The sequence below is a fragment of the Hipposideros armiger genome, unplaced genomic scaffold (assembly GCF_001890085.2).
Source record: "Hipposideros armiger isolate ML-2016 unplaced genomic scaffold, ASM189008v1 scaffold_230, whole genome shotgun sequence".
Taxonomy (NCBI): Eukaryota; Metazoa; Chordata; class Mammalia; order Chiroptera; family Hipposideridae; genus Hipposideros; species Hipposideros armiger.
In genome coordinates, this window is record NW_017731580.1 from 1,188,622 (window position 1) to 1,210,392 (window position 21,771).

Genomic DNA, 21,771 nt, shown 5'->3' on the forward strand with positions numbered 1-21,771 from the left:
AGAACAAGAGAACTGAAAGGCTGAGAGCTGTGGTCCCAGGCTGGCATTGGATCATCCCTGAAAGCTCTCAAACCAGGGAAACGCTGACTTTTACAACATTTTCCCCTTCAATTTCTCACTAATCTCCACCTTAGAAAGTCCCTCAAAATTCCCATCAATATCCATGCTTGTTAACACTGGTCACTTGCTTGGTGGTGGCAAAAATTTGACCATATAAGATTTATTGGAAATGTGTACTTGTCTATGATCTCCAAAAATGGCAGCACCAAACGTGATTTTCATCTTTTTCCTTACTATTTATTGGGTATTTTACAATGACAAAATGGTGGCCCTTTTCTTAACTTTAAATACGATGTTTCCATGAGAGCTAATTTAAAAACAGTGATGCATGGTGTAAATAATTTGGTTTCTAAATATTTCCACCATTTTAATAACTTTCGCCATCAGTGTCACAGTTTGTGTGAGCCTTCTCTGTCACTGACACTGAATTTTTAAATATGCAGCCACAGATTACAGGGCAAGCAGACAACTGGGATGAGATCCAAGACATTAATGAATAAGACTTATAGTATAACGCTTATACAGTATTTTACAATTTACAGACCACCTTGTTATCCATTGATGCCTCTTATGATCTGTTATTTGATCCCTTGTGGATATGATCCCTTATTTGACACATTTTATTGATGAGCTAACTAAGATTCAGAGATGTTAAGCAAGTTATTAAAGTAGCACAGAGTTAAAAATCAATCCAAACCCGCTTATCTCTATTTTGGTGCTCTCTTTAAAGTAAAAACTATGTTAATAATCATAGTGTAACAATGGCATACATTGCTGATAAGTACACAAAGATTGCTTCAGGTCAAGCACAAGGCTTGGAGCACCCCCACCTTTCACAGGTAAACCTCACAGCAAGCCAGCGAGGTGAGGAGCCTTGCTCCCTGGGCACTGTCCATGAGAACGTGGACGTGAAGCATAGGTTAAAGAGCCCTAAAGCAAAGGGACAGCTCCCATCCTCACTGGTCTCACCACTGAGACTTTGTTCCTCATCGAAGTGATTATTAAAATGAAGCTGTTTGCCTTTCAAATTAACAAATATGTTTAAATGACAATACCTATTCCAGGAGAGGGCACAACACCTCAAGCACTTGCATGAGTTGCTGCTAGAGAGGTAAATGTGCACATTTTCATAGCCTAAGAAAATAATCTTAAATGTGCGGAAGATTTGAAGCATTCAGATGATCATTGAAACATTATTGGTAATTGTTCTATAATGTAGAGAACATATAAAATTTAAATATATCCCCAAAGACTCTCTGTAGCATTCTTCAAACTGTGAGATGTAATTCACTCCTCACTTTTACTGAGGTCAACGAGCTTTATTGCTAAAAACAATCATAAAATGACTAGAAAGCATAAACTTTGAAAGGAAAGCTGAAATAAGCTTCCGTTCCTTCTATTAATCACATAATTTGAAAAAATAGAATGATATATCAAGTGACTCGAACACAAGATGAAAGATGACAATTAAGCCAGATATTTTAAGAACAGTGTCATCATTATATTCATTACTGACACTGGCCTTAGCATCTACCTAATCTTACCTTTGAACTTATTTAATAAAAGTACATGAGATAGCATCTGAATCCTGAATGTTCACAAAACATTGGCATGGGAAAAGTTAGGATTTTAGGAGCATGGAAAGTAGCACATGAATGTCTTTCACACAATAACAGGATATTTCAAATTCTCAGTGTAAATGCACTAGGACACTCAACCAACCAACGTAAACCAGACATTATAACAATGTGCTCACAGCAGACAATAACCTCATTATGTTCTCCCCATAAATGTGAAAATAAAACATTCTCTCAGTCTTTATTGTGGTGATTTTATCTTGCCCAAACCTGGGAGCTCATTTCAAAGTAAATTTCCTAAAGGAACATAAACATAAAGGAGCTTGCTTTTAAAAAGCAGCTCAAATAATAATGTCAACCAGATTCCTTTGTCTCGTCAAAGGTTTTGTTTGGTGTTTTTTTTGTTTGTTTGTTTTTGGGTTTTTTTTGTCTGTCTCATAAATTCTTCTTCTTTGAAAGATTACTATTAGTGGCAAGGTCAACTTTGTTGAACCACTAGTACCTAACGGCTGAACTGGTAACCTGATATCTGAGAAGTTATTTGCTGTCACACGTCTGTCATCAACCCTTCAGAAGAGTTAGAGAATATGATGCCTTATTAGGACTTGGCCAAGTTAGGGTAGAGTTTCAATCTTATTGAACTCTACTTGTATGTGTGCATAGGGAAAAATGTGTGATTGTTTTTTAGCCTATAAATACATTGCCAGCTCTAGCGAGCAGCAAGACATCTCACTCTAGAAAGTCAAATGCTGCAATGTGTCACTTTCAAACTTCTCTCACTGGTCCCAGGAAAATAGGTGCCAATTTCAAATAATGTTATTTAAAGTAGATTCTGGTATACAGACACCCACGTCCTCCAAAGTTAAATTTTCCAGTTAGATTGTCTCCAGTCAATCTGACCACTTAAACCTGACAGGCAAGCCAGTCAAATAAGCAGTCACAGTGGGCCAAAAATCTGTCAAAATGGTTTGCTTAACTGGTGATTACTTTTTGACTGACTTGAGCAGTCAAGTTAATCAAAACAGTCAAACCCGGTTTCCCATGTATACACAGTCTTAGTTCTTCCTGTTTTAGTAGGTGTGCCCTGTTTATATATTTGGAAGGAGTTTTATTAAGTTACATTGTTTAAGAGAAACAAGTTGGGGGATCACTTCGTAAATTATATAAATGTCTAACCACTGTGCTGTACACCTGAAACTAATATAAAACAATATTGAATGTCAACTGTAATTGACAATGTAAAATTTTTTTTTAAAGAGAAACAAGTCAAAAAAATTGTGAGTAACTAGTTTGACAATTATGGCTCCCTTCAGACTCGGTCCTCAGCTTCAACACAGAGGAGAAAGGCTCACTGGGCCTGCCTGGGTGCTACGAATGGAGGCCAAGGGAAGAGGTGAACAAAAGGAAAGCACCCTAGGAGACTGAAGGACTCATACACCCAGCTCCTAATGTTTCTTCGTCAGAGGGCTGAGACATGTGTCTTGATAATGGAACGGCTAGTTGTCTTCTTTGAGATTAAATTAAAATACTTAGAAAGAGCTCAATGTAGGGTTTGGTGACATAGATGTCACTATTGATAATGGTTTTCCATTCTTAGTGTGAATAGTCACTTTTGTCAGAAGAAAAACAAGCTTTAAGAATTTCTTAATTAATTTAAACATGAGGGTGAAAGCAATTTAATTTCTCAGCTTGCACAAATGGCAACCTTGAATAGTAGTCTGAGGTTTCAAAAGCATTGGTGGAGTCACAGTCAGGACTGCAGGCTTGGGAAGCAGCCCACCTGGCTTCAAACCTAAGTGCCTCACTGACAAGCTGTGTGCCTTTGGGCCAAATATTTGCCTCACAGGATGTGAGGACCCTCATCTATGTTTTCTGCAATACTGCTGCTCAGTTCCTCGAACTGTTGTGATTACTAAATGACTTAATGTGCGCACAACACTTTCAATAGGGTAGGGGGAGGGGGCTTGCTGTAGAGAGGCATCTGACCACAGGAAGATGGTCTAGCTCAAGGTCACCAAAACTGTGAGAACACCTGTTCAAATAAAGTATTTTAATGAAGTACCAGGCTTCTTTTATAACAACATTTTTGTTAGGTCTTGTTCCAATTAAAAGTTTCATCATTCAATATCTTTATAATTTCTAATAACAAACAATACTAGTTCTAATTCAGCATGTTTCTAAGAGACTATAACTTATGCTTCTGATGCTTCTAGCAAAGAAAAGTACTTGATATTGCAGATTTGGGCATTCCTGAAGAGAATTAGTCTCTTGGGCCTCTGAAGGTATTACAAGTAAACCAGAGAAGCCAAAATCATTGAACACTCACCTATCATATCCAGAGCCCATGTCCTTTCCACTTTGGGGTCCAAAAATAAAAATAAAACAAAAATGCCTGAAATATAAAACTCACATATTCCAAAGGATTTCAAAGACTGGTTAATTCAGCAAATACAAATTAGAATGCCTTATTAACTGAAGATGGCTGGGGCATCAATTAATAAACTACAAACTAAGCAACTGTTGTGACATCAAAACCTTTCATGCTGTTTTCTTGGTTGATTTTTCTGTCATTGATAAAAGTAGTAATCTCAGATGGTAATGTGCAGGAAGCCTAAAGACTCCTAAGAAGGATGAATGAATTATACCTCTGGGAAGAGCCCAAGCTTCCAGCTAAAACTCTGCATAAGAGGGTATAATCCAACACACAGGATTAACATCTCAGGAGACCTGCCTTAGGTCACTGCATCGCTCTGTGATGCCTTATCCTCTAGGTGGAAATAAAAACAGTGAACTCCCTTAAATGTGCCCTACGGTCTGATTAAAGATTGAAAAGGTCTCTAAAAATCCACAGCACTCCCAGGGAAAAATGCTAAATATCATTATCATTATTACACCAAATGCCATAATTTGGTCTCCTCAGATTCCCTTTTTATGTAGATTCCATCAAACTCTGACTTTTGACTTTTTGCCTCTCTGACCAAATCTCCAATGACAAAGCAAAGGGAAATGTTGAGGCAATTAGTGGGGAATGGGAGCAATTAATTCCCTTTTTTAGTGGAGACCTGGCCTCTGTGAACCAGTTTAACCAAAAATAATCAATGACCTTTCTTTGACCAAACTGAAGCAAATCTACTTGATATTTGTCACCGGTTATCCATTTACTGCTTCAACATTAATGAGCCTCTTCACTTTGCCCCTTTATTTTATGAAATAGAGCCATCTATTCTGGTCCCTTGTTACCTCTGCAACTGCTATTTTAGCAAACCTAATACAGGCAAAGGCCTTGTTATCCCCATGTAATAATAGCCTAGGAACCATTTTTAGTACCGCCGAGCTTTCTGAGTCGCCCCAAACCTTGTCCTTAACATGGTTTCCCCTTCTCTGTTATAAAGAGGGTTACTTGCTCAAAATGAACGAAACAGAACAACAAAAATAAAATTTACCTTTAAAAGTGGTCAAAAAAAGATGGTATGATTTACCTGTGTCTGAGCACCATACAGACCTAGATCCAAGGCCCCACTGTATCCCAACTCACTGGTCACCTTGGGAAAGGAACCCATCCTTCAAAAACCTTACTTTTCTCTTCTGAAGAGAGCAGCACCTCCCTCAAGGGTATTGTCAGGCTCAAATGAGGTGAGACATGCAAAGCCTTTTAGTGCCTGATGAGAGCCCAATCATTGTTAGCTATTATCAACTGATGAAGAAAAGACAAGAAAAAAGAACACTTTGTGTAATATAGCTGATACCGATACTCACTAAAACGCTTCTAAGATGACTTCTCCTCAAGCAGACTAGTTATTATAATATTTCATGACTCTCATTTATCCCCCAGTAGAGGACTTAATATTTTAGCTTATGCATTTATTTGATAAATTCTTTCCTTCTAGAATATTCTGGAATATTTTTGCTTGCTGTTTTGTTGTTTGTTTTGTCTTTAGACAAATATGTTTTAAGCAACGGATCAAGAATTGTATCATGCATTTCACTGGGTGTGTTCAGTAGGACTCAATGTAAGTGAATTTAGATACAACTTACTACAACCAGTGTTTTATGTTGAAACAAATAGAAATGCAAATTTATTGGCAATACATTTTTAGAAAATATGGAAAAGTAGACAGGACCTATGAAGGAATGGCAAATTAAATGTTGCTTCCCAAATTATACAAAGAATTGCTTCATTCTATATTCAATTTTGCTCTGAGAGCTCTGTCTTAAGGCAGAGTCCTCTGAGGCTGTTTTCAGAGGAGAATGTTGGGGTTGGGGAGGTCCAATAGTGAAACAGTAGCCAATGGTTTGTTTCATGCTCTGAAAATCTGTCCAAAATGTGAGATCACGGATCCCATAAGAAGGAGAGAGGTCCTACCTTTGGGCTCTGATCTGGCTTTGCAATCTTAGGGCGCCCACATCCAATGTAAGTTTGATATCCCAGGAATAAATTCAGAAGTGTTCTTCAGGCACAGAAGCCCTAACTTTAACACCACCAGACCCCTCACCGCAATTTAAAGTATTCAGCGAACACACATGAGACAGAGAGAAAGAGAGAGAGAGAGAGAGAGAGAGAGAGAGAGAGAGAGAGAGAAAGGAGACTTATTCAAAGTCACATGGCAAGTTAGTAGCAGGCTAAAAATGCTGAACTGACTTCCTATTTCACAGCGTGTTCCATCAGCACTAAGCCAAGTGACCACAAAGAAATCACTGAATCACCTGCAAATATTTGCTTCGTCTACTGGTCTGGGAGCTAATCCATGTTCAGTTTAAGTAGTTATTTCTACAGTAAAAACGACACAGTCCACCACCTTTGATTTTCGTATGAAGCAGGTTATATCATGTTTTTAGCAAAATCCTTGTCTTCGATTCCTGCCAGAACTGCAACCACTCTGCAAAGTATTACCCAGAGATGCATGCTTGCCCTGGTCTCTCTAAGCAGATACAGGAGCACTCTATAAACTAAATCTAAAACCAATGATTGTGTTCTTTCACCCCTCCAATACGTGTCCCGAATGGCCAGAGATATCCGGATAAAACAGTCAGACCCAACTACTCCCCTCATTAAAATCTCACAACACTTAAAGCATAGCTCTTAGGGTCAAACCCCACCTTACTTCTCCAGCCTCAGTTTACATGATCCACCACAAGGATGCCACGGTCCAATAAAGACCCCTGAATATGGCCTGCTTCTCACAGCTCTGCACGTGCTAGTTTATAGTCCGATGCCTCTCTCTTACCCTTTGCCTGCCCAGAGAATAGCTAATTATTTTTCAAGATATACTTCAACCATCATCTCTTCAAACCCTTTGTAAAACCCCAGACTCACAGCAAATTCATACACAGAGGGTGCCACAAAGATGTATACATATTTTAAGAAAGGAAAACACTACTAAAATTAGGCTGATGGTAGCCACTATGAGTACCTCTTGTAATTGCAGAAGTCAAATGTGACTTGTATTCATCTTTTGTTATCAGTATATATTGAGTACTACAATTTTAATACAGTTTTCCTTTCTTAAAATGTGTATACATTTTTGGCACCTTCTGTATACTTTTATTATAACACGTTTTAGTGTGATTACTTGTTGAAATGCCTCAACTGCTCATTGGCAAGTAACATAGCTTATACAGCTTATCCTCAAAACCTAGTACCTGGTACAGTCCTCTACTTACACACCTTCAACTTGACCAAACTTACATAAATATTAACTAAGTTACTGATCAAGGCAAAATCACAGATTTTCTACCTTCTCCAGAAGGCAGTGTCATTGGTCACCTCACTGGACAGATTTGCCTCCTAGTTTGTCTCTACACTTGAGTAGATATGCTCAGAGTTTTCCAAGCACTATAACCCCACATGTCACAATAGTGTTCAAAGGCTAATAAGAAAAAAAAAAGGTTGTTTCCAATAAAAAACAATAGATGTTTTAAATTTTTGAGAGCAGAGTGAATGTAAAGGTTGAATATACTTATGTTTAAGTATGTTTAATGTTAAGTATGTTTAAGTATGTTTAATGGAAAATGTTTAATGGCAAGTAGAATTATGATGGAAAGAGTAAATCATCCAGCATGTGAAAAGTGCCTGGCACATGTGAAGGACAATATAAGCTACAGAAGAGGAAAAATGTTTGACCAAATGGAGAGAAACATTAAAAGTTTACCAGAACTTAGTCTGATGGTAAAAAAAATGCTGCTTACAAAACTGTTGCAGACCTCAGATGGTTTGGTAGGTTCAAATCCATCTGAATTTGCTCAGGATCAACGGGAATAGGTTGTAAATATCTTAGCTGCTGAGAAATTTCCTACAGACACTAGCTGAGATTTCCAGGACAGTAGGGACTGGTCTAGATTTGGGGGGAGTGGGGAGAGATGTTTGAGAGAATGAGTTTTACAAAAGGGGATTAAAGGACATAGGACAATATCTGAACAGACAGAAAGTTCTAGCTCAAATTCTTACCTGGATGGAAATACAGCTAAGGATGCTGAATGTCTTTTAGAACTTTGTTCACGTGCATATGAACTTCTGTATTGGAAACATGTTCACACAATAAGAAATAAAGAAAGGAACAAAGCAGGGGACCAAGGGATTCCCTGACTCAGTGGAGGGAGCTAGAACGTGATCACAGCCTGTTCTAGCACACAGGCTGAGGCAGTTCCAGGAAAGGAAACGGTGGTCTGGAAACGCTCTTCCATGGTTAACTCTTAGGAATGAATATAAGGAGGCAGGGGAATTCTTATTAAAACCCAAGCTCTGTTTCCTAGGCCCATTCCCTTCAATTGCCGTTTTTAGTTCTACTTTTGAATTCTCACCTACTCTTTCAAACCTGAAGAGAGAGAAAGAAAAACTGCAATCGACTGGGTCTTGACGATCATTAGGCTCAAGCTGCATCCTGAGAGCAATTACAAAACTGGGAACAAGGGCTTTCTCTCCTTAAGTAATCTCTTCTTAAAATGGGTGACCTGAGGAAATTTCACAGCCTAGCTTACTATGTCACTTTTCCATCTCCTCAATTTTCCTAATGTTTAACATAAACTAACTGTAATACATTCTCATACCACCTTTTTGTTTTGTTCATGAGTACGTGGCCAAGGCGACTGTCTCAGCTCCAATAAATATGATTTAACAGAATCACAAAATTACCTATCAACCTCTAAGCTCTCATAGGTAAAGAAACATCTACCAAATGTTAATACAACTCCCAACACCTGCACCCAACTCACAGATCCCTTAACAAGCTGGGACTTCACAACTCTATAAAATAAAGACTATTTCTATACCTTAGTTTCTTGTTAGTCGTTTTTTTCTTCAAGACTCCTGTTAAGCTCTCCCCTCCTAGGGTGTTTCTGAGGATACCTGTGATTCTTCCTCCTCTCCTCATGCATTCTCTTCTATGCCTCACCGACTCTTCTTTCTAGGTAAACATAATCTGTAAAACTGCACAGGAACTGTAGTTTGCACTATACATTTGTTTTGTTTGCCAAATAGTATAAAATTTGCAATCTGCTATCTGTAAACATTACCTTTCTGGACCTGCTATCACTCCCTTGCCTAATCTAATAGTTTTTACAATAAGAATTCATTAAATTTACCTCTGGGAACAGTCTGGCATGTCTAGCTGATATCAGATTATTTTATTTGTACATTGATTTAAATTGAATGATTGCATATCCACATGGTTAACATGGTTATTATTTTATCCATATCCATCATTATTCCCTTTGAATCAAATTTCATTAGTTCATTTGAAACCATTGTGTTGGAATATTTTTTTAGTTTCTCCTTTCCTTATTTCTCCTTTCTAACTGTTCAAACCACTGTTTTCAAAATTATTTTCTACTTCCACTGTGTTAATTACCACAATTTCTGAATATTTCACTTATGCTAGAAAATTGCATAATATTTAAATGTCTCATAATTATTTTGGCTATCTAGAACTTATAAGAAACCATTGTGCCACATTAAAATTAAAATTAAGCTGATTTTTAAGAAACATTTTTCAGCTTGTTTCATTTTTCACGTCAGCTCCAAGTTTCAGTTCAATAAAATTTACTCATACATTGAACTACTCTACTGCTTTAGGTTGAAACAGAAAATTTAAAATATAGTAATTAAAACCAAAGAAACAGACAACATGAAAATTATATATAATTTGTCTTATCGCTTTTAAAAAGATTATTTTAAGTCTGCAAACAGAGATCACAAAATTTAGCTTCTTTAAGATAGCTTCTACCAAGAAAGTAAAAGATTTAGTATTAAGTCAAAAGGTACTCAAAAGTATGAAGCTATCCTTAGATTCATCTAAAATAGAAGTGGAGCAGAATTGTCTGAATAATCTTGATAATGAACTCTACATTGTTTCATTTTGCTTTGTTGACACAATCTCTGAACAGGGAAGAATTGTGAAAGTTATTTTAAAGTCTCTTAATGTTAAATGAAGGTTTTAGTAAATAAGTTACTAATAAATTTCATGAAATGAGTTAAAGATTACCTCAGGCTTATTCTTTTTCAAAATGTCTATTTTGTCTATTTCAATAAAACATTTTAAGACAGCATTGAGAGTATGAGATTATAATCCATGTAAATAAATAAATACATATATACATATAATATGCACATATATGTGTGCATAGATGTACAGATACATACGTAATCTTCAACTCCCTACTCCAACTCTAATTACTACTATTGAAAACTATTACTATAAAATATTACTGCTTTGGGATACCTGACATCTCCTACACAAACTTTCTGCATCCAAATCTTAATTAAAAAAAAACAAAAACAGAAAAATGTTTAACCCTGGAAAAATAACATAAGCTAAATAAAGTACTATCTGGTATTACTTCTGCTATGAACAGTACTCATATTTTCCTACATTTAAAAGCCAATGAAATATACATTGCTACAATATAAACAGAAATTAACACTTGCTCAAAAAACAACACATAAGATGCAATAAAATGTTAAATCATGCTCCAATTTAGTAAATATCTAAGAATATTAAACTGGAAGAAGAAATTGTTTCAGTTATCATGAACTAAAACAGTGATTTCTCCATCTTGATTAAAATAAGACATTAATAGAGTTTCAGATATATTTTACCAAAATTATAGCAAATCACATCTTAACTACACTAATATCTTGATACCTAGTGATCATGCAAAATGAAACCGTAATTATAAGCAAGCCACACATATCAAAGTAAAATAGGTATTGATTAGACTCATCTTCAGAGTTTGCTTAAAGTATAGAAAATTAACCTGCCAGTTTAGTTACCTACCAGTAAGGACTGGATTCTATCAGTGTTATCACCTCTACAAACAGCACCAAATTTTATTCCCTCTTCCCATAATATAAGCACCATGCCAAAAGAGACAACCAAAGCACACGCTCAGATCATGAATAATTTGGGCTGGTTGGAATCCTCTTAGTTGAGGAGAGAAAAGAGAAGTGGCTCATTAGGGCATTTCCTGAAACTTGGTTGGAATTTCAGTTAAGGAAGAAGAAATGACACAGCAGTTTCAAGCAAGGGAACTTCCTTTCTTTATCTGAAATATGCTACCAATTTGAGAAACAGCACTCCAACAAAACAGCTCCAGCATAGTAAAAGATCTCATTTATCCCATTATTGCCCCGTAATTAACATTTCTTCCCAGAATATACACAAGCAGTAAATGGTTGTTATCAAAATGGACTAAGATCCCGCATTTATTGCAGCATGTTAAGTCTCGCAGTTAACATTTCCTCAACAAACTGACATGCACCAATTTTCAGTTTTTAAGAACTGCAGTTTTGTTTAAGAGTATTATCAGATTTTGAATTTTTATCTACGGCCATCCAATTCCCCGTATTTCATGTAATCACATTTTCCTTACCTCTAATTTTGTTCTCAATGTGACTCCAGAACAATATTTATCTTGTCCAAGAATATTTTATCTTCCTATGTAGATGGAAGATATTCAATTCAGCTTATAGGATTTCTAATTTTTATTGTTTTTCATAACCACTTTGATCTGTATTTTTAAGGGACATGAGCACTATTTATTCATTTACTGCCTTTAAAAATGAAACTTCTAAAGGGGTCTCATTTTATATATTAGTTATCTGCATGAACTTAAAAAATCTAAAGATACAACTTTGTTTTTATACTATAATTTGTGTTGTGAAAATTAGCATTCATTCTATAACAGTTACACCATTTGCTTATTTTACCTATATTTAAAAACAATATATATATGAAGCAAAGTGTCCATGTTAATTACTGAAGTTTCATGCAAAGGTTACGTCCACATTTCTCTTGCCTTTCTGTTTGAAAACATCATGCTTCCTGCCCAAGTTACACATTAGCAGTGGATTCTGTCATGCTGAGGGCAGCCCTCTGACAAAGCTTCCGCTGCAGGCGATTGGAAGACAAGCTCTCATTCCCTGAAATGGTGACGGGGACATGGAAGTACAGACACAACACAAGCAGCATCTCCTCCCAAGTACTTAGAATTGATCCTGTCACACAGTAGACAGTATATATTAAATACTGAGCTGTAACGTTCTTCATATTAACCCCTCCATCAAAACTAACACCATATTCATTCATTCATTCATTCATTCATTCATTCATTCATAAGCTCCTATTGAATATCTGTCTACCATGGATCAGGAACTGGAATACAAAGACAAACCGTTATGATCAATACCCTCAAGGAGATTAAAATCTAATAGATTTTGGAAGGTAAATTATCCCTGGTTTAAGTTAGTTAAAGACAGAAAAACAGTAATCTAATGGGGTAATATATGAAATAATGAACAAAAATGATATAGGGAATAAAAGGATTATTTTCTTACACCTGATTTTGGGAGGAAATAGAATATCGAAATGAGAAATGCCATGGAAGTAGAGCTTGTTTGGTTTCTAAAGTCGAACACATTTGGGGACACTAAGGTGATCAATCAATAATAGGTAATGTCTAGTTAAATAAAGTTTAAGTTAAAAAGTATTAACAGATCAAACAGGAAAATATTGATGCTTGCCAAGTGGCAGCTAACATACTTTTGGAAGCGGACCCAAAAAGTAGTTCTACAAGTAAGAAAAAAGCAGACGAGAAAACAGAATATCAGCCCTTCAAAAAAGAAAAACAATGTATTTGTTGTTATTCGGATTGCCTTCATAGCAGTCTCAAAAAAATCAAAGATTATTGTTACAAATCCATTAATCGCAATTGATTTTACACACACATGTTCCCACGAGGGTTTTTATGCCAACGAGAACTCCTGTATCCTTACCAGCATTAGCCGAGCTAAACACAATCATTAATTTTCAAAAAATGTCCAGTTTGTTCAACACCAAAGAAACCCAGCTTTTCTTAAAAAGGAATCAAATAAATCAAAGGAAACAATATATCTCTCCTAAGAAGTTTGGAAAGAAATTCCAAGATCAATATTACCATAGAAAACAAGCAAGTAAATCAGATGTAAGTATATAGAACTGAAATTTATATGTCACTCAGAAAAATGAGTTGTACTTTTAGAGAAGTTAATATTATAATAAAGGCATTTATCAAATAATTGATACTGGCTATTCAAAAGTCTGATTTCATCACTAGTTTGGGGAAGTGCAGAAGTTAGAAAGTGAATGTTCTCTGTTTTTACATGATGACTCCAGACTTTGCCTGAATAGTACTTTAAGATAAGCCCTAAAAGTCAAATCTGACCTTGAATTCCAGTATCATTTAAGAACTCCAGACCACCACCATACAGGAGTTCATCCCACTAAAATACTAACATTGAAACTTATCTGGACTTCTACTATTTCACTAGCACATTAACGAGCATATTTGTAAATTTTAATAATATCTTTTAAATCTGCACTTAAGTTTTATTCTATCAAAAAACATCCTTAACAAGAGCACATCCGGCATGAGGGCTGTGGAACACACGGAAAACATGCACATCACTCTGCAGCTGCAATAGTAGTGTTTTTTAACTTCCAAAATGCTCTTTATCTACCTCAATGAACTTCAGAAACATCAGCTCATCAATCCATCCATATCAGCAACAGTGCATGGACTTATCATTGCTCTGTGAGAAATGGGTACATTCAATCTAGGGAATCAAATGACTTTCGTTAAGTTTGCCCCCAACAACTCACTTTTGAACAAAGAATCTCTAGAAACCTTTAAGGCATTAATGTGATTTAATTCTTCTATGATGCCAAGAGCTTGTGTGTAATCGTAGCATATACTGTAGTATTACACGAAGAGCCATCCCTTCTGAAAATTATGAAGCAGGCAAAATTTGTCTTAACCATGCAATCGCTACATCTGTCTTTTTCCCCTTTTGCCAGACAGGTGCCATGATGCCGTATCATCTCCCCACGTTGCCACTATCTAAAACTATTTTTATAAAAGTCTATAATTAATTCATTACACATTTTATTCACTAAGGTATAAATGACTGATGAGACATAAAATATTCTCCCTCCCCAAAGCATTTGCATTTGGAAGGTAATGAATCCTTAAGGTAAAGAAGGGAAGATATATTTAAAATTGGGAAGGGATTATTATATATAAAATTCCAGAAATCAAAAATATTCCATGGAGACTGCCATCTAATCTGAGCACTGCTATACTCAGACTAGACGATGTGTTATCCATAACATATATAAAAGTATAAAGCTTCTTCCTTTGAAATGTTAGGATGTTCCAAATGAGATGGCATCTCCTGTGATTGACACTGCAGCTCCCTAGAGATTAGAAAAATGACAAGTCTTCTACAGTCTGCCAAAATTGTACAGGTGCTCTCTGTCAGACAGGGAAGGATAGGATATGCTGTCATAACAAACAACTCCTAAAAAACACAGAGTATTAAAAACAAAATGGTATTTCATACCCTACATGTCCAGTGAGGATTAGTGGGGAAGCTGTGTTCCACATAGTTACTCAAGGACCCAGGATCTGGAGGATCAATCTCCAAAAATGCTTTCAACTCCACTGAGGCAAGGAAACAGGAAATGGAGAGCTACATGCAGGTACTTACAGCGTCTGCAGGAAGTGACACTCATCCCTCTGTCCATCATTCATAGGCCAAAGCTGTCAATGGCCATGCCTACTTTAAAGGAAGTTAACCTGCAACCCCGTCATGTGCTGAGAAGAGGGACCTAGGAATTTGTTATTAAGACAAATAAGCATAACACTCTCACAATAGCATTTAGTGTTCAACTTTTAGTAAAGGTTAATTCTTCTATAATGTCACCTGAAAAAAAAATACAGTCCATCCACTAATAAGCTATGAGATTTATTCAACCATTTTACTATAAATACAAACAAGAAGAGAGTGTAGGCACAGGAATAAGAGAGCAGGTAGACAAAGAGTTCAAGGTCATAATTTTGATTACCATGATTTGGGGAGACAAGAACTAAACTAGAAGAAAAACTCCATGTAAGAGTATATGTGTTTATCAGCATTGTGATTTTTGTTCTTAAGATCTATAACAAAAACACCTTCCAGAATATATCTGCAAGGGGGAAATTGTCAACTTTCAGAGGAACATAAAAATATAAGAGAGATACTTCACAAATTCAAATTTTGTTACAAGCAAAGTTATCCTGAGAAAATATAATAACACAATTAATTTTATAGGAATAAAACCTGGAAAGAGTAATAAGATCAGAGCTATATAATAAAGAAATATGTAGAAATACTTTCCATGTTTGCATTTTCAGTATTTTTCACTCCTTTAGAGGTTAAAAAAACGTCCATGCATACAAAAGAGCCATCAATGCACACTTGTTTTAACGAATATTTTTTTATTATTTTTAGTTGATAAAACTACATTCTGAAGAAGTGAAATGAGAAGTAGAAGGAGAGGACAGAGGGGCTAAGATTTCCTTGTTTATCATGTAAGGTAAGATGTAATATGCAATAATCTAACAAAATCTAAATATGACCTTGACAAAATGAGTGGAGTAAAGCAAGGTATAAATGTTCTCTTGAAGATAACTCATACTCTTGGTGATAAGAAATGTAGCAGTGTCAAAATTCATGTTGGTAGTAGGTACTTCACGGTGTGGGAATTAAACAAAGGAAAATAAAAAGCTCAGAAGACTTCAATAAAGGTATTAACAAATCCCAAGAAAATTATTGCATGGCAACAATAGACCTTTTTTTAAATTGGGAGTATCTTAGGAAATAGCCAACATGATTTACTCTTATTCCCTAATTTAAAACACGCACGCGCACACACACACACACACACACACACACACACACACACACACACATATATATGTATATAAAAATTCACACTGCCATGGCTTAGGAAATTTAAAATGGAATACATTCTTAGTAGACAGAGGTTTCCCTCAAGGAAATGTTAATACTGAATTTCCCAGGATACCAGTTCATGTTGCTTGATTATCTATCTCATGTCATGACACTGAAATAGGAAGGATCTGTTAAATCTGTTAACTGAAATGTTTCCCAAAATGTAAATAAGTGGGTGTGTCTACACTAGCATACAAACATACTGATTACATTGGGTGTAAACTATGTGAGTATCCTTATCTTTCAATGTAACACTTGTAAGTATTATAGTTCCCATATGGTAATGCTTCCTTTTCACTATGTTTATCAACTAATGAGGAAAAAGGAGGAAGACATATAAAGGAAAAAAGAAAAAAATGAAAGGATATCCAATTAAATGCTAGAGAAAGCCAACTACTATAAAGTATAAGCACAATTCTATTTACATATCAGCTCTAGAATCAAGTAATTTAGGGCATGTGTGTTACATGCCAGAAGTTGTGCTACGTGTTGCATACTTCATGAAATGCACTGATTTTTTTTTCAAAGGTAACACTCTTCAAAAATTATAAAGTTAAGAGACTGGAAAATTCAACCCCTTAAAAACTTCCTATGTTAAAAAAGAAAAAAAGAGCTTAAGTGGCAGTGACCAACTTGGTATATCTGACAATCTATGACACAAGGAATGGTGTGCTCAGAGGTGATTCTTTTCTCAGTGTGTAGATCCTGCTAATCATGTAGAAAGCCACACTTCATTGTCTCGCTTCAACTCAAAGCAGGCAGAGCTGAGCTTTGAAAGACCGAAGGATTTCATGAGTTCTGCTCTCTGTCATGCTCTCCCTATTGTGGATGACAGCTCTTAAACAAAGAGAACACACATACACACAGACAAGCAGGTGCACACACACGCAAATAATATGACTGTTGGTGACGCTGACTCCTCCAGGCACAGGCTGATGATCTTCCAGCTCCCAAAACAAGGGGCAAGAGATACATCTCCGACAAAATATGCACACCTACAACCATTCACTTTCTGCTGGCAAATGATGGAAAGCTATAAATGTGGTATTAGAGAAACACACCAGGTGTGACAAGGGAGAAACAATAGAAAAAGTGGTAGTTAGTAGCCTTAATTTTAAAGAAAAGAAAATACAGGATAAAGTACCAGACACAGTAGTTAGATTTTAGATGTTTATGTTATCAATTCACAGAAGATAGGTGGCAAAGTGAAAATGACACATTAGCACAATGAGAGAAATGAAATCCCACAGATTCCCCTGAGAGTTAGCAGAATGCCATTCTTTTCTAGAATAGACCACAGAATAACATGTTTGGGAATATATATACACACATTAGAAGGATTGTACTGTATATGAAGAGGAAAGAACTAAATGGGTTACATAGGCTCACAGTGTAGGGACAATCACAGTGTACACAACACTGTCCAGACACTGAGAAAAAGAGAAGTAATAAGAGGTAGACACTACCAATATCACAAGTAAGTTTGGGGTTGTTTGGCTAGTATTATTTTATTCTGAATATTAAGGGTTTTTTATTGAATTTTTTCCAGGTTTATTGCAGAATAACTGACAAATATAATTGTATATATTTAAAGTTTACAGCATAATGATTTGATAAACATATACATTGTGAAATGATTACCATAATCTAGATAATTAACACATACATCACCTCACGAAGTTAACTCTTTATTTTATAGGGAAGACACTTAAGATCTAGTTTCAGCAAATTTCAAGTATGCAATACCATATTATTAACTATAGTTGAAAGAAGAACTTCATATTAAAATGGACAAACTTAAGTTTATTATTACTTTGCTAATAACTTATCCCTACAGGAATGTTAAACCTAAGTATGGACATAATAAGTAATCCACAATGGCTCTTTATTAAATGTAATTGCCACAAAATAATTTGGAAGCTAGGACTATATATATATGAAAACTATACTTCATTGTCTCATTTCAACTCAAAACAAGCTGATCTGGAGATACCTGTTCAACTCATTCAGAAGTCAAGCAGGGATGATGGGGAAAATGAATAAGAATAAGTAAATATCCAGGTCAATATGACTCTCTTTCTTCCAAATTCCATCAATAAATCTTATTGATTTAATGGGGAAATAGCTGTACAGACCTCAAAATTATAAATGTGAATAACATACTCATTTTTGGGCTTCTTTTAAAGTTAATGATTCATATTTTGCAGAAATTAAAAAAAAACCTTTCCTTACATTAAGAGGACTATAATATGTGAGAGAACTGATCACAAATATATGTACTTTCATTGCTAGAACTTGAATCTTTTTACTCATTAACTCAAACTGCCTTGACTTCTCATGTTTATGCAAAACAGATTTTTTGGAGAAAAAAGAAAGGTACTGTAACATCAGAGGAAATCATCAAAGAACTAGTGGCAACATCTTAAGGCTTTTATCAAAGTAGTGAGGGAATGCATTAAGGCAACAATATCTGAAGCTTACATGTGATGGGACTACTAAATTTAATAGTGTATCTTATGAACATATGTGGATATAATGATTTTTCATAAGAATACCTCATTCTGAAGGACTTTTTTTCTGAGGAAGAGAACATTATTCTCTTAAGACAATTCAGAAATAAAAATCCACCAATATTTCATTAATTATGGATGTCTCACACACTACAAACAGAAAACCAAAAGTTTTGAAAAGATATATGCAGTGTAAGTGAAGGTTATACAGACAGTAATAAGCTTATTAATGGAAAAAATCATTTAAATAATCCCTTATCAAATTCTTACGAGAAAATGGTGGGCTAAAACATGAGTTGTTAAAACTGAATCATAGACTTCTGGTAGAGGTGGTAAACACTGTGCTCACCTTCTTTCATGACCACATCAAAATTACAAATATAGCAACAATCATTGAGAATCTCCTAGCTTAGCAGAAGTCCTATAACTAAGGATACAGAAGAAGCCACCTTGAAGCTGGAAGGAGGGCCAGAGAGGCAGAATGGGCTGGTACCACACTCACATGTGGCCGTTAACAATCAGGAGAGGTATCTCAGCTCTGGAGGTTCTCCTCTGAGTCAGGAGGGGTCCTAGCCCCACACCAGGCTGCCCAGCCTAAGGTTTCAGTGCTAGGAAGATAAGTCCCCATAACTTCTGGCTGTGAAAACAGCAGAGATTGTGGATGAGTGAGAGAGAGGAAGATTGGAATCCCAGGAGCTCCTCTTAAAGGGACCACACACAGACTTACTCATTGATGGACTCAACTGCTCTGAGTTCCAGCACTGGGGCAAGGAGTGAAGGAACACTGGGTACATATGGGAAGAGCTATGTTTTCTGGCTTCAGAGCAAGGGTTGAGGGCATGGCCTTCTCCTGGACAGAAGAACTGGCAGAGACTACTGTTCCTTTGTTGGGCTCTCCCCCCACCCAGCCTGCACACATAGTGGGTGCCATATCTAAATCTCTATCAACATGACTAACACCATTTGCCCTGCCCTGGTGATTCCCTGAGACTCCCACCCAACTGGTGGGCCCACCCAAGTTGCTTCCAGTGGCTTTGCCATACAAATGGCCCATCTTGACTCATGCTGCAGACTTTATTAAAATCTCTCAAAGGGTCACAAAACCAAAACAAATAACATCTGGCCTCATCATGCCCCATACCTCTTGCTAAGCAGGTCCAAGCCCAGCAAGAGCAGCTTGCAGCTTAGCCTCTCCCAGGTACCTTCAAGTTCAGCACAAGATGCAACCATCTGCAGATCACTTTGTAGCTCATAGCAAGTAGTCCTGGGCAGGGCACAAGCAACGGTTGAACATAGCTTGACACAAAGCCCTTCCCAAGGGGCCCCAGAACAAATACACTTGGATGCCAAGCTTCAGACTGCACCAGAGCACCACCCAGAAACCTCTACAAATAACACACGCAAAGGGAAGATTGAGCAGACACCAGCGCCCCACTAAAGCAAATCCTTCTCTGTAGGGTCAGCCGCTGCACAAGAGCTCCTCCTGTGTATTCACAGCCAGTCCTCACAACCCATCAGACTGAGGATCAGTCTCTTCCATTGATATGCAAATAGCAACCAAGGCTCAACTACAACAGGAGGGCACACACAACCCACACAGGGGGCACACCTGGAACACTTGGCTCTAGTGACCAGGGAGACTGTGTTAGTAGGCTCCACAGGACACCTACTAAATAAGACCACTCTACCAAGACTGGGAAACATAGCAGCCCTACCTAATACATAGAAATAAACACAAGGAGGCAACCAAAATGAGGAGACCAAGAAACAGCCTAAGGGAAAGAAGAGAATAAAGCTCAAAACACTGGTTATAAGGATGCTCAGTGATCTCAGGGAGAACTTTAACACAGAGATAAGAAACAGAAAAATGGAGATAGAAACCATAAAAAAGAATTAGTCAGAAATAAAGAATACAATAACTGAAATGAAGAATTAAAGGGACTCAACAGTAGATTAGACGCAACAGAAGATCAAATCAGCAATTTAGAAGATTAAATAGCAGAAAACACCCAAACAGGAAAAGAACAGCAAAAAAAAAAAAAATCCAAAAAGTGAGGGGCTTCTGGGACAACATCAAGTATACCAACATTTACATTATAGGGGTACCAGAAGGAGAAGAGGGATAGCAAGAAATTGAAAACCTATTTGAAGAAATAATGACAGGACACTTCCCTAACCTCGTGAAGGAAATAGACATACAAGCCCAGAATGTGCAGAGTCCCAAACAAGATGAACCCAAAGAGGCCAACACCAAGACACATCATAATTAAAATGCCAAAGACTAAAGACAAAGAAACAATCTTAAAAGCAACAAGAGAAAAGCAGTTAGTTACCAATAATGGAGCTTCCATAAGACTGTGAGCTGATTTCTCACCAGAAACTTTGCAGGCCAGAAGCAACTGGCAGGAAATATTCCAAGTGATGAAAAGCAAGGACCTACAACCAAGATTACACTACACAGCAAAGCTATCCTTTAGAATTGAGAGACAGATAAAGAGCTTCCTAGACAAAGAAAAGCTAAAGGAGTTCATCACCACCAAACCAGTATTACAAGGAATGTTAAGGTGACTTCTTTAAGATTACAAAATAATAATAATAATAAATATGAATAACAAAATGGCAATAACTACATATCTATCAACATTTCCTTTAAACGTAAATGAATGAAATGCTCCAATCAAAAGATAGGGTGGCTGAATGGATAAGAAAATAAAACCCTTCCATATTCTGCCTACAAGAGATACATTTCAAATTGAAAGACATACACAGATTGAAAGTAAAGGGATGGAAAAAGATATTTCATAAAAATGGAAAAAGAAAAGCTAGAGTAGCAATACTTATACCAGACAAAATAAACTTTGAAATGAAGGCTATAATAAGAGAAAAAAAAGGACCTAGTAATTCCATGTCTGGATATTTATCTGAAGAAACCCAAAACCCTAATTTGAAAAGACACATGTATCCATATGTTCACTACAGCATTATTTACAAGAGCCAAGATATGAAACCAACCTAAATGTCCATCAATAGGTGAATAGATAAAGAAGAAGTGGTAGTACATACAAAGGAATATTAGTCATAAAAAGAATGAAATCTTACCACATGCAACAACATGAATCAACCTAGAGGGCATTATGATAAATGAAATAAATCAGACAAATATCATGATTTCACTTATATGTGAAACCTAAAGAAACAAAATATGCTAACAAAGAATCTCATAGTTACAGAGAGCATTTTGATGGTGCCAAAAGAGAGGGGGGTTGAGTGGATGGGAAAGGATTAAGAAGTAGAAACTGTTAGTTACAAAATAGTCATG

The 21,771-nt window shown here is 36.4% G+C and overlaps 1 protein-coding gene across 6 annotated transcripts in view; it reads right to left on the bottom strand.

The window, feature by feature from the left end:
- TFEC (transcription factor EC) overlaps positions 1–21,771 on the bottom strand; it is a 163,123-nt gene that overhangs the window by 79,818 nt on the left and 61,534 nt on the right. For 2 of the 6 annotated variants that reach the window (XM_019654751.1, XM_019654752.1), the window contains exons 1-2: positions 10,907–10,995; positions 8,904–9,037 (exon numbers count right to left, since the gene is read on the bottom strand). The exons of 1 other annotated variant lie outside the window; for it this stretch is intronic. Coding sequence is in view for 1 of the 5 variants with exons in the window: in XM_019654750.1 (XP_019510295.1) it covers positions 10,907–10,990 (84 nt within the window). In the remaining 4 variants the exon portion in view is untranslated. Of the gene's footprint in view, positions 1–8,903; positions 9,038–10,906; positions 11,037–21,771 lie in introns of those variants that run through there. 3 more of the 6 variants (XM_019654753.1, XM_019654750.1, XM_019654754.1) reach the window with 3 other exon arrangements.